Source organism: Mustela putorius, unplaced genomic scaffold (assembly GCF_011764305.1).
Source record: "Mustela putorius furo isolate JIRA1106 unplaced genomic scaffold, ASM1176430v1.1 tig00001419_pilon_pilon_pilon, whole genome shotgun sequence".
Lineage (NCBI taxonomy): Eukaryota > Metazoa > Chordata > Mammalia > Carnivora > Mustelidae > Mustela > Mustela putorius.
Genome location: NW_025421736.1, coordinates 449,543 through 463,382, shown reverse-complemented (window position 1 = coordinate 463,382; position 13,840 = coordinate 449,543). Strand labels below are relative to the sequence as shown.

The 13,840-nt window shown below is 63.0% G+C and overlaps 1 protein-coding gene across 4 annotated transcripts in view; it reads right to left on the bottom strand.

Moving 5' to 3' along the window:
• PLXNB2 (plexin B2) overlaps positions 1 to 13,840 on the bottom strand; it is a 29,074-nt gene that overhangs the window by 6,584 nt on the left and 8,650 nt on the right. For 2 of the 4 annotated variants that reach the window (XM_004775373.3, XM_045087566.1), the window contains exons 2-18: positions 10,671 to 10,723; positions 5,653 to 6,739; positions 5,020 to 5,202; positions 4,806 to 4,934; positions 4,259 to 4,359; positions 4,034 to 4,160; positions 3,566 to 3,719; positions 2,909 to 3,023; positions 2,679 to 2,787; positions 2,497 to 2,598; positions 1,944 to 2,036; positions 1,597 to 1,678; positions 1,359 to 1,519; positions 1,107 to 1,255; positions 851 to 959; positions 607 to 743; positions 304 to 474 (exon numbers count right to left, since the gene is read on the bottom strand). In XM_004775373.3, the coding sequence (XP_004775430.1) occupies positions 304 to 474; positions 607 to 743; positions 851 to 959; positions 1,107 to 1,255; positions 1,359 to 1,519; positions 1,597 to 1,678; positions 1,944 to 2,036; positions 2,497 to 2,598; positions 2,679 to 2,787; positions 2,909 to 3,023; positions 3,566 to 3,719; positions 4,034 to 4,160; positions 4,259 to 4,359; positions 4,806 to 4,934; positions 5,020 to 5,202; positions 5,653 to 6,726 (2,996 nt within the window). In that variant the 5' untranslated portion in view covers positions 6,727 to 6,739; positions 10,671 to 10,723. Of the gene's footprint in view, positions 1 to 303; positions 475 to 606; positions 744 to 850; positions 960 to 1,106; positions 1,256 to 1,358; positions 1,520 to 1,596; positions 1,679 to 1,943; positions 2,037 to 2,496; positions 2,599 to 2,678; positions 2,788 to 2,908; positions 3,024 to 3,565; positions 3,720 to 4,033; positions 4,161 to 4,258; positions 4,360 to 4,805; positions 4,935 to 5,019; positions 5,203 to 5,652; positions 6,740 to 9,226; positions 9,249 to 10,670; positions 10,724 to 13,840 lie in introns of those variants that run through there. The other 2 variants (XM_004775374.3, XM_004775375.3) reach the window with 2 other exon arrangements.

The following is a 13,840-nucleotide window of genomic DNA, read 5'->3' as shown; positions in this document are numbered from 1 at the left end:
CTGGGGGAGGGCAGGGCCCGGAGCCCCGACCCCTCTCTGCTCTGAGGTAGAGTGGGAGGTCAAGCTCTGAGCACAGGACCACGGGCACTGCCATCGCTTGTCAGAAGTGGGGGGGCCTGCCCACGTGGGTTTCTAGGAGGAAGCGGATCTGGGGACACAGTGGGTTCTCTGATGGACCGGCCCCATGATGTCCTCATGAGCCTGGTGGGCAGAGGACTCCTGGGGAAGTAGCGGAAGGGGGTGGGTGTGGGGTGGGGTCCCCCAGCTGGCACCACTGTCCCCAGGGAGGGGAGGAGGCCACACCTGACAAAACTTCGCAGCGGTTCAAAGGCCCGCAGCACTGGGTTCTCGCGGTAGGTGAAGACAACAGCGGGGCTGGACACCCGGGAGCCGCCGTAGTAAACCTCCAGCGGCAGCTCGCCCAGCATGGGCTGGGGGCCAGTCACACACTGGAGCTGGGCCCCGAACTGCGTCCTGGTGGGGGGGGGGTAGCCACTGTCAACCCCAGGCCCAAACCGGGGTGGGGGTCAGCAGATCAGGCTACTTCCACTGCCCACTCCGGCCAGACTGAGGGCCAGAGAGCCCTAGCCTGCAGATGACACGCACACTTTACAAGGGACGTCATTGAGGGTCACCCGCACGTCCTCTGCAGAGCCTGTGTCCAGGTGGGTGCCGCTGATGGTCAGTGTGGTGCCCCCTGCCTGGGGCCCCTGCTTTGGCTCCACGCGGAGCGGCTGCGGCTGCTAGAAGAGCAACGGATGCACTCGGATTGGGCTGGGGCGTTGGGGACTCGGCCCACCCCAGCCCGCGTCAACACACAACCCTCCAGGTCAAAAGGCCAGGCCCCTACCTGGTAAGTGAACTGGACGTGAGCAGGCGAGTGGCCCAGCTTCCCGCTGACATTCACCACGACCCCCCCGGTGATGGGCTCCGGGGCTGCCTCGACAGCGCACACGATCCTGGACTCCCAGACAAGGCAGCACAGTCCGCAGTGGGTGTGCACATCCTGGGCACCCACGCATGTCCGCCTCCCACCCTCCCCCGAGCACCGGTCGCCTGCGCCCCCAGCACAGCCAGCGCTGCCAGACTGCAGGCGAGCCACTCACCGTGTGGACACGGAGTAGCGCTCCGGCTCGAAGATGCAGTTCCGGCCCGCCACACTGACCGTCTTGACATCCTCTGCTCTGACCCCCAAATTGGACCCAAGGATGGTGACCCGGATGCCGCCGCCCAGCGGGCCCGTCTCAGGATGAATCTGGAATTGGCGGAGCCCAGCTGACCCAGCCGCTAGGGCGGAGGAGGGGCGGGGCAGCGGCCAGGCCAAGGTTCTCCCCGCCCGGGCAGGTGTGGGGGCTCACCCTGGTGATGACGGGCGGCGGGCACTCGGAGGTGCTGTTGCTGCACAGGCCCTCGTACACGCAGCGGCCCTGCCCCACACACCACACACACTTGTACGCGGGGTCTGCGGCCAGGCACAGGCTGCAGTCGCTGCGGCCAAAGGAGCAGCTGTAGAGGGTAACTGCGAACGAAGTGGCCAGGTGTCAGGGGGTCACCTACTTCCTGCTCCCCGGCCACCCCCGTCACCGCCCCGCCTACCTTGGAGCTTGCTGTCGACATTCTTGCCGTAGGATTTGACATACAGGTGCAAAGGCAGAGTCTCGTTGGCGTCGTGGGACAGCTGCAGGAACACGCAGGGACCCGCTGGACTCCCCGCTCCCCCCCCTGCGTCTGGACCACACAGTCCCCCCACAGCTGAGGGGCAGCAGGCCTCCAGGGGCAGCAAGCTGTGGCCTCAGACTGATCACGATCACTGATTGCAGGGAGGTGGGAATCACACAAACGTCCCAAGGCGCCCCAGCCCCCGTGCACCCCTACCCCGCCTGTGCCCCCAAGACCCCTCCCCGGGATCCAGCGGCGCGGCCCGCCCGCCCTGGGAGCCGCACCTTCGGGGTCCGAAAGAAGAAGGTCCCCGGCTCCTGCGTGCTCACCGGCTCCTCGAACTTGAGCACGTCACTGCCCACGTACAAGGAGGACCCCTGCAAGGTGGTGTGGTCAGGACCCCGCACAGACCTCCCGGCCCTCTGGGGGCCCACGGCCACCCACTGGGCTGACCACCGGCTGCTCCTGGATGTGCCCGTCTTGCTGAGACCCAGAGCACGTTGCTGAGACCCAGAGCACGGCCCACTCCCCCTCACCAAGCAGCGTCCCGGCCACTCAACGTGCCCAGCTTGAACCCCACTGGTCTCCTGCTCTCTATGTTCTCGAGGTCCATTTGAACGCCACCCCGTTCTGGCCTCTCTGCTGCCTTCTGGGCCCAGACACACACGGAGCACCTCCCTTGTGTGCCGGGTCCCAAGCCCAGGAAAGCTCAAAGGTGCACCAGACACCTGAACTTTGGTTTTGCAGGAAAATGCTCTGAAGGAGCCCCACGGACTCTCCACCAACCCCCACGGCCCCTGCTGGGCTCCCTGGCTGGTACCCCACAAGCCCTGCCACCTTCACTGTGTCCAGGTTCTTGCCCTGAAAGGTCACATCCGTCTCGTGGTTCATGGGAATGACCAGTGGGCTGGGGTTCAGGAACTGAGGGCAGTTGTCCTCCTGGAGAGAAGAAAGCTGGTCAGGGGCCGCGTGGCCACAGCCAAGCAACACAGCCTCCGCACGGGGAGTACGACCCTCACCATGTGGGCGCGGACGATGCCCTCCTCGGGGTTGGGGGAGGCCTCCCGGCACTCGTGGTAGCGCAGGTCCCACTGGCAGGTCCAGCGGTTGCTTGCACACGAGATGCACCTGGAGGAGAGGGTGGTGAGGAGCGCGGGGCCCACCGGCCCCCGGGGGAGGGGGTGGTGAAGGGCGCAGGGCCCGGAGCAGGGACCAGGTGACAGGCGCACCAGGCCAGCGAGACACTCACGGCAGGTTCTCTGCCAGGCTCATGGCCTCCCGGCAGTCGTAGAAGGGATACAGGTGGGACGTGAGGAAGACGCTGCCGCGTCGGAACAGCAGCTGGATGTTCACAGCCACGTGGTCTGCGGACAGAGACCAGGGCAGCATCAGGTGGGGGCCTCAGCGCGCAGGGTGAGGCTGGTGGGGTGGGGGCAGGGCAGGTGGGCACGGGGCCTCTGCAGCCCAACCCTCGCCCCATCGGAGCTCCCACAGGCCCCGGGGAGATCTCTGGTCTGTGACTTGCCCGGGCTCAGCCAGGCCTGCCCATGCTCTCAGATCTCGGCTCCGGGGCCGGCTCCCAGGGCTCTGCGCTCCTCCACCCTCTCTCTGTCCCTGGAGGCACAAAGGCTCGTGGATCCTCAGTTGTAAAGGCCCTGCCTGCACCAGTGAGCTGCCCTCGGAGCCCCCACCATCTCAGGCCGGACAGGGCTGGGGAGGCCTAAGGGGTCTCTGCCTGGACAGCAAAGCCTAAAGCTGGGCACCCCTGTGGTGCCGAGAGCACACGGCCCCCTCTCCCACGGCTCCAGGGCCCTCCACCTCAATCGACTGAGGCAGGGGTGTCTCGGCCTCAGGCTGCACCGCTGGGACCGGAGGTGCCCACCCGGCAGCTGCATGGGGGCCTCACCGTGGCCGGGCGGCGTGTCAGGGATGGTATGTGGGGAGTTGCAGATGACGGCGTCCTCCTCCACGCGGGCCGGGTGCGCGGGAGAGTCACCAAAGAGGCACAGCAGTTCATCTTCCTCGCTCAGGGCCGGGAGGGGACGGACAGTCAGCTGCACCTGGGGAGGGGCGCGGCTCCCACGAGAACCTCTCCGCACAGGGTGCGTGTGCATGTCCTGCTCTCCAGCACTCCTGTGCGTGCACACACTGATCCCTTGGAATAGACTCCGTCGCACTGGGAGCAGGGCCCCCCAGGTCACAGGGGCCAGGGAACCCAACAAAATAAAGGTTCCCTGTCCTCAGGCTCAGCGCCCAGAACCCAGGCCAGAGAGAGAGAAGATGCCGCGGTTCTCCCCGTGGACCCAACAGCCCCAGGCCAGCAGGAGACCCACCCCTGCCCAGCACCAGGGCCATGCCCAACTGCACCACGCACCTCCCCCTGGGCCCGCCGGCTCATGTTCTGTGGCTGGGCCCCGGTGATGGCTACACAGGACTCGTCCCGGCTCCACAGCCAGTGGCCACTCTCCTCGGCCCGTGAGCACTCGGCCCTCCTGGTGCATCTAGGGGGCAAGGGGTAGCTTTAGTCATGGGCCCTGCCAGCCACACCCCCAGGCCCCCCCGGGGCAGGGCCGAGACCCCTGGAGTCCTGGACACTCACCGTCCCTCAATGACGCACCAGCCACAGTAGGGGTCCCGAGAGCTGTGACACTGTTCGCAGGTCGGGTAGCTCAGACAGTCCTGCACGGGGAACCGGAAAACCTGAGGGCAACAGGACGGTGAGTGGGACGACAGCAGCCACCAGGGCCTGGCTCTTCGGCCCGGGTCTTCCTCAGCCGCACCTTTCTGAGCTTTAAAAGCCTGATACCAATGCAAGGCTCACTGGTGAGGGTCCAGAAGCAGCTGCCCTCCAGGCTCTGGCGGGCCTGCCCTGTGGCTGTCATTGGCCTAGGATAATGTGGGGTCCCAACTGTGGTCCCAGTGGACTGGGGGGCCTCGCCCATGAGCTCTGTCTGAGCTCAGAGGGCTGCACAGGCCCCTTCTGTCAGCATGGAACTGGGGCAGGGCCACAGACGAAGCGAGTCTCCGACAGAAGGCCGGCACCAGGGGGACGAGGGAACTCCTCCCGTCCCGCTCCACACCTCTCCAGGCTTCTGACAGTGGCCTGGACCCGCGATGCCCCTCCCCCAGGGGCTGCCGAGGCCCACCTTGTCCTGGGTCATGGTGTAGAGAAAGGCCAGATCCGGGGACAGCACCAGGTCCCGCTTGATTCTCTTGTTGATCTCTACAAGGATGGAGCCGTACTCCGCAGAGCTGCCATCTGGGGCAAGGTACACCTGTGGGGCGAGGGCAGGAGTGTGAGATGCGGGTCTTGCGTGGATGGCCCCCCAGGGAGCGGCCCAGCCCCAGCCCAGGCCTCACCTTGAGGACCCGGCCATCCGAGGTGCCCAGGAAGGCAACAGTGTGGCCGTGCTCAGCGGTCACCACCACAGCCGTCAGGTTCAGGCCACCACGGTGCAGCACAGCCGTCGCTGTGAGTCCATCTCTGCTGCCCAGCGGGTAAGGCAGGTGCTCAGAGCCACATGGGAAGCTCTCACTGGCGGCCTGTGGACCAGGGGTCAGCTCTGGGCACAGATCCCCCAGCTCTGGACGCCCCCCCCTACGAGGGCTCCCAGGATATGCAGTCCCCACACACGTCCCCAGGACCATGGGCCACAATCAGGGACACCACCCAGGTAGGCAGTGATGCACGCCTGACTCCCAGGTTCCCTGTCTTCTGGCTCAGTGCCCAGAGCCCAGGCCAGAGGGAGAGACCCCATGACCCAACAGCACCTGCCTGCTGGACTAGGCTGAGGGCAGAGAGGCAGACACCAGGAAGAAGCAGGGCCCATGGGTGGGACCTGACACAGTGACACGTCACACACACACACACACACTCTCTCGCCGGGCCCTCCCGAGCAGGGGAGGGGAACACACCCACGAGAGCAACAACACACAGACCCACAGGGACGCAGGTGAGCCAGGCCTCTGCGAGGAGGTGCTGAGGTCACATACCGGCCCGTGGCCACCACACTGGATTTCGCCGTGGAAGGGCTTGTAGAAGGTGTCGCGGCCCACGTCCCGGGTGCCTGTGTAGCAGGTGTTGCGGCTGGCCTCCATCTTGGCATGGACCTCGTCCAGCGGGAACAGGCAGAGGCCTGCGTGGGGTCCTCCACCGCTCCGGCCATCCCTGCTGAAGACGGCGTACAGCACCCTGCTGGCGCTCAGCCCGGCCACAGAGGCCGCCAAGCAGGTGCCGAAGGCCGGGGTCTGGGGCTCACTGGGGTCAAGGCACTCCAGGTCCATCTCCAGGTAGGAGTAATAGAAGGGGTCCTGCTTGCACATGCGAGCCAGGAGCGTGCGGTTTCGGGGCGGGTGCTTGTCCTGCTGGTTGAAGACGAAGAAAACGTAGAGACCGTCCTCAAAGGCGGCCACGAACTGCTGTGTGTTGGTGGACAGGTACCCGGCCTTGTAGGCGGCGTGGTCGGTATAAGCCTCGAAGGCCTCCCTGCCCTCGGCCCGGTCCAGCAGGCGGGTGCTCACAATGATGCCGTTGTCATGGGGCCCATTGCCTTTGCCCACGAACAGAACCCGCTCGCCACCGGGGCTCGTGGCGCTCACCAGCCCCACCGTGGCCACGCGCTCGTCGTTGCTGGCCACAAAGGACTTCTCGCCGCTGCCGTCCTCGTAGAAGAGGCGCGTGGAGATGTTGCTCAGGGCGCGCAGGGCACAGATCCCCTTGAAGAGGCTCCCGCACTCGACGAGGCGCTTCCCAGGTGGGTCGAGCAGCAGGAGCTGGTTGACGTTGTCGGTCTGAACGGCCTCGTGGCACTGGCTCGGCTCAATGGGCGGCGTGCACTTCTTGTTGTCCAGGGCCGGGCCCGTGGTGGCCTGCTGCTGCAGCTGCAGATCCGCGCTGAGCTGGTAGAGCGCGTTCACAGCCCCCACATACAGCACGCCCGACGCCTCGTCCACAACCAGGTGGTTCAGCTCCGTGTCGCTGCGGAAGACGTCCAGCCTGCGGGGCCGCAGGCCCGCCCCGGTGCCCACCAGGCCCAGCAGGGTCAGGGCCCAGAGCTGCAGAGCCATCACCCCTCGCACCCTGTGGGGAGAGATGAGGGTCAGGGGAGCCCGGGCCCGGGAGAGCCACCCAGTGCAGAGGACGCGTCCCCTTGAGGGTCTCTCTAGACCTGCCTGGGAAACTAGAACAAAGGCCAGCGGGGCTCAGGGCCTCAGAGGACGCGCCAGGAGTGCCCGGCCCTCCTCTGCCTTCCTCCACTTCTGACCAGGCCCACCTGCCCTTCTCCTCTCCAAGGAGACCGACTCCCAGTCCTTCTCAAGAGGTTTGACCTGTAACCCAACCTACCGACCAGAGCCCAGCCACCGCCACTAAGCAGGACAGGTACAGGGGTGGCTGCCCCCAGCATGGCCATGATCTCACCTCCTGGGTCTCAAAGCACCTGCAGGCCCACCTCCCAGGGAACGGAGCAGCCCCTCTAGACAGTGTCTGGGCACTCACGCATGTGTCCGCCCGCACCGTGAGACCCCGGGGCTCCGTGAGCCCCAAGCACAAGCCCAGGCTGACAGGGCACAGGGCACGCCCCTGCCTGACAGGTGACTTTCCACAGACCGGTCAACCTCGAGGGAGACAGAGGAAGCTGATGAACAGGAGGAACCAATGGTGTGGGCCAGCGAGGGCACATACACACTTTTTTTTTTTTAAGGTAGTCTCAACACCCAACAAGCGGCTTAACTCACAGACCCGGGGTCAAGACTTGCACACTCTCCTGACACACGCATTTAGCCCAGCCCAGCCCTCCCTCCTCCAACCTCTGGGCTCCCTCCCCAGCAGATTCCATCTGCCCTGCCTCCCCTCTCCCCAGGAGACCCTCAGGTGTGGGGCCCTGGGAGGAGTTTCCAGAACCCACCAGCTCTCTGAGAGGGGAAGAGCCAGGAGACTACAGGGGCATGCTGCCTGCAGGGCTGGGGCTGGGCCAGCCAGTGTGCAGGGGTCCCTCTGAGAACATGTTCTGGATGTTCCCGCACATGTATCCGTGTGTATGAGGGATGAGCTGCTAAAGCCATGGTGAGACGCAGTGTCCCCAAATTAGAGGACCCAGAGCTTATGTGGTTCTCCCTCCCCGATTCAGGGACACAGGGATCTCTGGCCAACTCAGGCAGGGCCATTCTGCCTCTAGGCCTCTTCACCCTGGGGGCTATCCCAGACCTCCCAGCTTGCAGACCCTGCTCTGTCCTGGTCAGAACCCCCAGTGCCACCCTCCGCTGGCACCCCCCCAACTGCCCTCTCCAGACACGGGCATGAGCCCCCGCAGCTGTCACCCTCCCTGAGCACGCCCATCACTGGCAGGACCCTGACGGCCCTCTTGCCTCTCCCGACGCCTGAGTGGGGCAGACACGGCAGAAGGGATGGAGGGACCCAGCCTAGCCTCCCAGACTCCCCAGAACAGACCGCACCGCGCTCGCGGAGGAACTGGTTCTCCCCCTGGGGCCTCCTCACACACCACCTCCCTGGACGCGCTCTTGCCTCTCTACTACCTGCCGACATCCTGCCTTGCCACGCATCCTTGTACCTCTCTCCCAGGAAAGCAGAAAAGCATCTGCTCTGCTCCTTGGCCAGAGGAGACATTTCTCTGGAGCACTGGCTTTGGGCAAAGCTGTGTTTACTGTTATGATTCTTCCATGAGTCTTCCGTCAAGCTGATGTCCTTCTCTGCCTGGGCCACGAGGAAGCCCCTGCCCAGCGTGGCTATTCACCGTCCCCCTGGCATCCTGCCGTTCCAAGTATCCACAACCTTCCTCAAACCTCTTGAGGAAGTACAACCAAGAAGCAAGCATTGACAAAGTCCTCTCTACCGCTAGGTCACGGCAAGGCTCCAGCCCGAGGACACAGTGGCTGGGGAAGATGCCCCCTCAGCAGGGCAGCCGCCACCGCTGCGGAGAGCACCCCCCTTGTACTGGAGCGCAAAGCTCTTGCCTGGCCCCCAGCAACCACACCCATGGGTGAGCTGGAGGATGTCCAGAAGGGGACCCAGCAGGGACCTGGCAGGGAACCCCTGGCTGCCTGGGGCAGAAGGCAGGGCAGTACCAGGGTGAAACAAAGGCGGCCCAAGGCAGGGCAGTAGCAGGGAGAGCCAGGGAGACGCTTGGGGATTGAGTCCAGGACAAGAAGAGTTCACCAGCCCTTCAGGGCACCCCGCTGAATGGTGGGGGTCCCTTCTGCCCCTGTGGCTCCCACAGGGAGGAGAGAGCCATTTGGGAGGTCCCCAGGCGTGGAGCCTGACTGTCCCTGACCCTGAGACTTCGCAGAACCAAGCGCACCAGGGCCTGGCCGCTGGCTCAGGCACCCACGGTTTGGTCACTGCCACCGCCCCTCCCCCGCCCCTCCCCGGGAAGGGAAGCGCCCAAGGACCCGCCCCCTCGCCCCATCCCCCCGCCCCTGCGCCGAGCGCCGTGTGGGGGCCCAAAGTCCACTGAGTGGCGCCGGCCAGGGCGAAGGGGGTGTGGGCGTGGGCCTCCTGGCCCCTCGGCCCCGGGCCCTAGCTGGCCCTCCCCCACCCGGCCCCGCTCACCGGCTTCCCCCGTCGTCGCCGCCAAGACCCCGGCCCCTCTCGGCTCCCACCCGCCTGCTGGAGCCCGGAATGAATGGAATGTTCCCGGGGCCCAGGGAGGGAGTGCAGGCGGGCGGGGTCGGGGCGCGGGGGCGGGGCCGGAGCCCTGGCCACCCCTGCAGCAGTCAGACCCACGTGGACCCAAGGAGCCCAGGGCCCCTCTGCTGGTCCACCCGCTGGGCCAGGACTTGAAGACATAGCTGACCCAGTGGGGGAACTCTTGGGGCAATCCTGTTCTGAAAAAGCTTGTCCTGGACCCTCCCTCAGCCTGGTCCTCTGCCCCAGAGCCCCCCAGGGCTGGCCCACCAGTACTGGGTATGGCATCAAGGAGAGCTGGCCCAGATCCCACCAGCAGCATTAACACTGGCCCCGATGCTATGCAGCCCTCCCAGCCACCCTGTGCTGCCCACCACCCACACTCCTGCCCCAGGAACCCCGAGGTGGTGGGCAAAGTGACTCAGATCCCAGTGTTCCAAACTCATCCCCACCCCAGACTGAGCCCAAGTCATCCAGAGTGGCAGGAGGGACCTGGGTCACACTCCAGAGGCAGCAGCTCCCCCACCCACTTCCTGGATAAACAAAGCCTCAGGTGACCTGCCTGGCCAGGTCCCAGAGCAAAGGGTGACCCACCTGACTGGGGAGCTCAAGCCGAGGTGCGGTGCGGGAGGCGCCAGGCACAGCCGGCAAAGCTTCCTGCCGCTAGTGTTCTAGCGTTCCTGGAACGGGCGCTTCCTGTTTTGAAAGCAGCCCCAGGACCCCTGGCTCACCGGGACTGGCGGGGATTTCCTTAAGGGCATCAGACGGCCTTCTTCCTGGCTGAAGCCTGGAGGTGCACTTCCAAAAAGTTGCACAGACTCTGGCCTGTTGCTGGCCCAGAACAATGTCTGGACAGGCACTCCTACCCCAAACCTGAATTCCCAGTCCTTGTGCTCCAGAATCCAGCTCTCCTACAGGTCCCACTGTAGAGCCTGCCCTCCCAAGGAAAGTTTGGTCTCAGAGAGCTGGGGGCAGGGGGTGGGGGGGCTGGCTGGCAGTGGCTCCCATGGCAGGACACCTGGTTTGGGGGGTTTAGTTTTAAGATTTGAGAGAGACTGAGCCTGCACACACACGCTTGGGGAGGACACAGAGAGAGGGACAGTGTCAAGCAGACTCCGAACTGAGCAAAGAGCCTGACATAAGGCTCAGTCGCACGACCCTGAGATCGTGACCTGAGCCAAATCCAGAGTCAGAGGCTTAATCGACTGAGCCACCTGGGCGTCCCAGGGCACTTGGAATTGTGCACACTGGGCCCAGTCAGACCAGAGCTTCAGGGTCACCACCCACACCCAGTGGAAGGCACCCCAGCCTGTCCGTGTGGCTGTAGCCCCCCACTGCCTTCCCCAGGTGGGGCCCAGCCTCCACTCACCGAGGCTCCAGTAGTCCAGCTCAGTCTCTGCTCTGGGCCAGCATCAAGATTGTCTAGGAAGCAAAGGAGCAACAGTGGTCTCACCACAAGCCTAGCCTGCCTCCACCTGCCGCCTCTGCGCCACGTCTGGGGGGCGGGGGGCAGCTGTAGCGACCCCACCTGGCATCTGCCGTCATTGAGCAGGAGACCCCCAACACCTTCTGCCTCCTCCACCCTGCCCCCATCACAGTCCGTCCCTCAAACACCAGCCTCTGGGTCCCTTAGTCCAGCATCCCAATGCACACACACCCACTTGGCCTTTCCAGAACACAAGCCTGACACATCCCTCACTCCATTCAAAAAGGCCCGGCCGGGGAAGAAAAGGGTGAGAACAGCTCCTTTTCGTTAAGACTCTGTTGGTACCGGCTGTCTTTTTTAAACTAGGGATATATATTTGATTAAACAGTAAACTGCTTTCTTGGAAAATAAGTTCTACTTACTAGCTGTGTGACCCTGGGCAAATTACTTCTCTTTGCCTCACTTCCCCATCTGTAAAACGGAGACAGTCATAGCGAACCCCCCCCTCAGAGTTTGTAAGGACTAAGGATGCATTCAAGAAAGCCTCAGGAGAGCCTGCTACTCTGTAGCACTCAGTGAAGCTCGCTACTGTAGCCTATCATCTTCCAGAAATACCCAAGTCTATCCCCTGGGAGACCTGTCCAAGGATACTTCTTGGCATGGTTGAGGATGATGAAAATGTAACAACCACCCAGTCGCCAACCAGAGTACCCCCCCCAACTGCTGCAAACAAACAAACAAGCAAAACAAAACAAAACAAAAATACAACCAGGCCGGGACGCCTGGGTGGCTCAGTTGGTTGGACGACTGCCTTCGGCTCAGGTCATGATCCCAGAGTCCCGGGATCGAGTCCCGCATCGGGCTCCCAGCTCCACGGGGAGTCCGCTTCTCCCTCTGACCTTCTCCTTGCTCATGCTTTCTCTCACTGTCTCTCTCTCAAATAAATAAATAAAATCTTTAAAAAAAAAAAAAAAAAATACAACCAGGCCCACACAGGGGGTGGTCCATGCTGAGTCCCATAGAGCCTAGACATGTCAGGGACGGACATGTGTCTCCATGGACCTGTGTGTGGACATCAGTTTAACTGCTGAGAAGTTCTGGAAGCTTTCTTTCAAACTGAAAATAGTAGTAAAGCCTGGGGGCCAGGAGGAAGGGACCGGGATAGCAAAATAACCTCATTAACCAATTTTTGAAAAATTTTTAGTGGGATATATTCACATATTTCCTAAATAAGAAGGGGTATGTATCTAATGATAATGACTGCCCCCCCACACAGCCCACCCCCTCCAGCTCCACTCTGCTTTAGAATGTGGCTTTATGGACTCAACCATCTTTCCAGGCCGATCCCAGACCCTCCCCACGTCTAAGCTTCAGCCACTCCTGCACTCCCACTTTGGCTCCCAGACTGGCTGCTCCCCACCCCTCGCCACTGTCCCTCCAACACCTTCTCTACAAGGCCCAGGCCCTTGCCAGGCCCTTCCCATGCCCATCCCGCAGTGTCCGGGGCAGGACCTATGGCGGACCCAAGGGAGACCGGCCGAGGCGAGGAGGGCAGGGCAGCACACACCTGAGCACGGGCCACGGGGTTCAGGGCCCTGGATGCAGGGATGAGGGACGTCCTTCTGCTACAGGGACTGAACAGAGCCTCTGGGAAAGGAGCAAGAGCCACTCCACAGGCAAATTCAGGGGCTACACCCCTGGGCATCAGTATGAGGCAGTCTCTTGAGAAAGCAGGGGCTGGCCTGGCCTGAGGCTGTGGCCAGCGCAAGTGGAAACTGCACTGGGGTCCACAGCACACGGACATCCCCCCCTGAAGGGACAGCATGCCAGCCTCCACGTGCCCCGATGCCTGCTGCCTCAAGCTCCTCTGTCTAGCCTCTGAACTTCAACCCAGGGCATGACTTAATCCCCAGCCCCCAGGCAGGGTGGGGAGTGTGTGTGTGTGTCTGTCTGTCTGCTGCAGGCCTCCAGGGACCTACTGACCATGCTGGGTCCTGCTCTCAGACTCTCCCAGAGGCAGCCCATTGATTTCTTCTCCCAACATCAAGTTCCTCCAGCCAAAACCTCCTGCAGAATGAAACCCAGATCCCTCCAAGTCCTGGGGCCTTTCCTAACTCAAGGATGCCTCTCTCAACCACCCAGTGCTGCCCCCAGCATCTCCCAGCTTGTCCGTCTGTCTCCCAACAGCCAGGCTTTCTCGCCTCTCAGAAGGCCACTCCCACTTCCTTCAGAAGGCAGCCACTCTTCTGTGCAACCGCAGGCCACTGAGGCCACGGCTAGCCCTTCAACCCGACAGTCACACACCTGCAACACTGCCACACGGAAGGGCCTCAAGAGCTCAACTCTGGAGCCACACTTCTGGCTCTCATTTTTAAGCTCTCTCTAAGCCCACCATGGAACTCGAACTCACAACCTTGAGATCAAGAGTTGTATGCTCCACCCACTGAGCTAGCCAGGTGCCTCTGGGGCCAGACTTCTGGATTCAAATGCCAGCTCTCTGTTGGTTTCCCTCTTGGTCATGTGGGTTACTTACCAGGCTACACCATGTAACTGTTTCCCCATGGAAAACAGAGGTGATCACATCCATCTCCGTGAACTGTTGCAAAGTGTAAGCAAATCCACATGTGGAAATCCCACGGCTGTGCCTACAGTAGTGGGGGTAGTCTGGGGTCCTCTGTGATGTCTCCCCCACACCTCGCCCAGAAAACTACACATCCCTCAGAATCTCAAGACACCCACCCTGACCTGGTCCTGTGGGACAGTCACTCCTGCTGTGTGGCCTACAGCCAGCTGATGGGCCTACCAGGAACACATGTGAACACAGGAGCCGGCCAGATGGGCACCTGTGCGCCTGAGTGTGGTCAACCAGGAAGCTGGTGGCGTTGCAAATGGAGGGGCTGAACACACAGGTGCCCCCGCAGCTGATCCCCAAGCCTGACACAGGGCGCTCGTTCCTCCCCCAGCCCCGAGAGCTGGCAGGAGACAGGCACTGTGGGGGTGGGGGGCAGGCCTCCCCGCCACACCTGCCCTGGAGCAGGAAGCAGTGTCAGTCTCTTGCCAGATGGCTCCCTGTGGTTCCTCACAGGTTCTAGCTTCCTCTGAGCCACGGACAC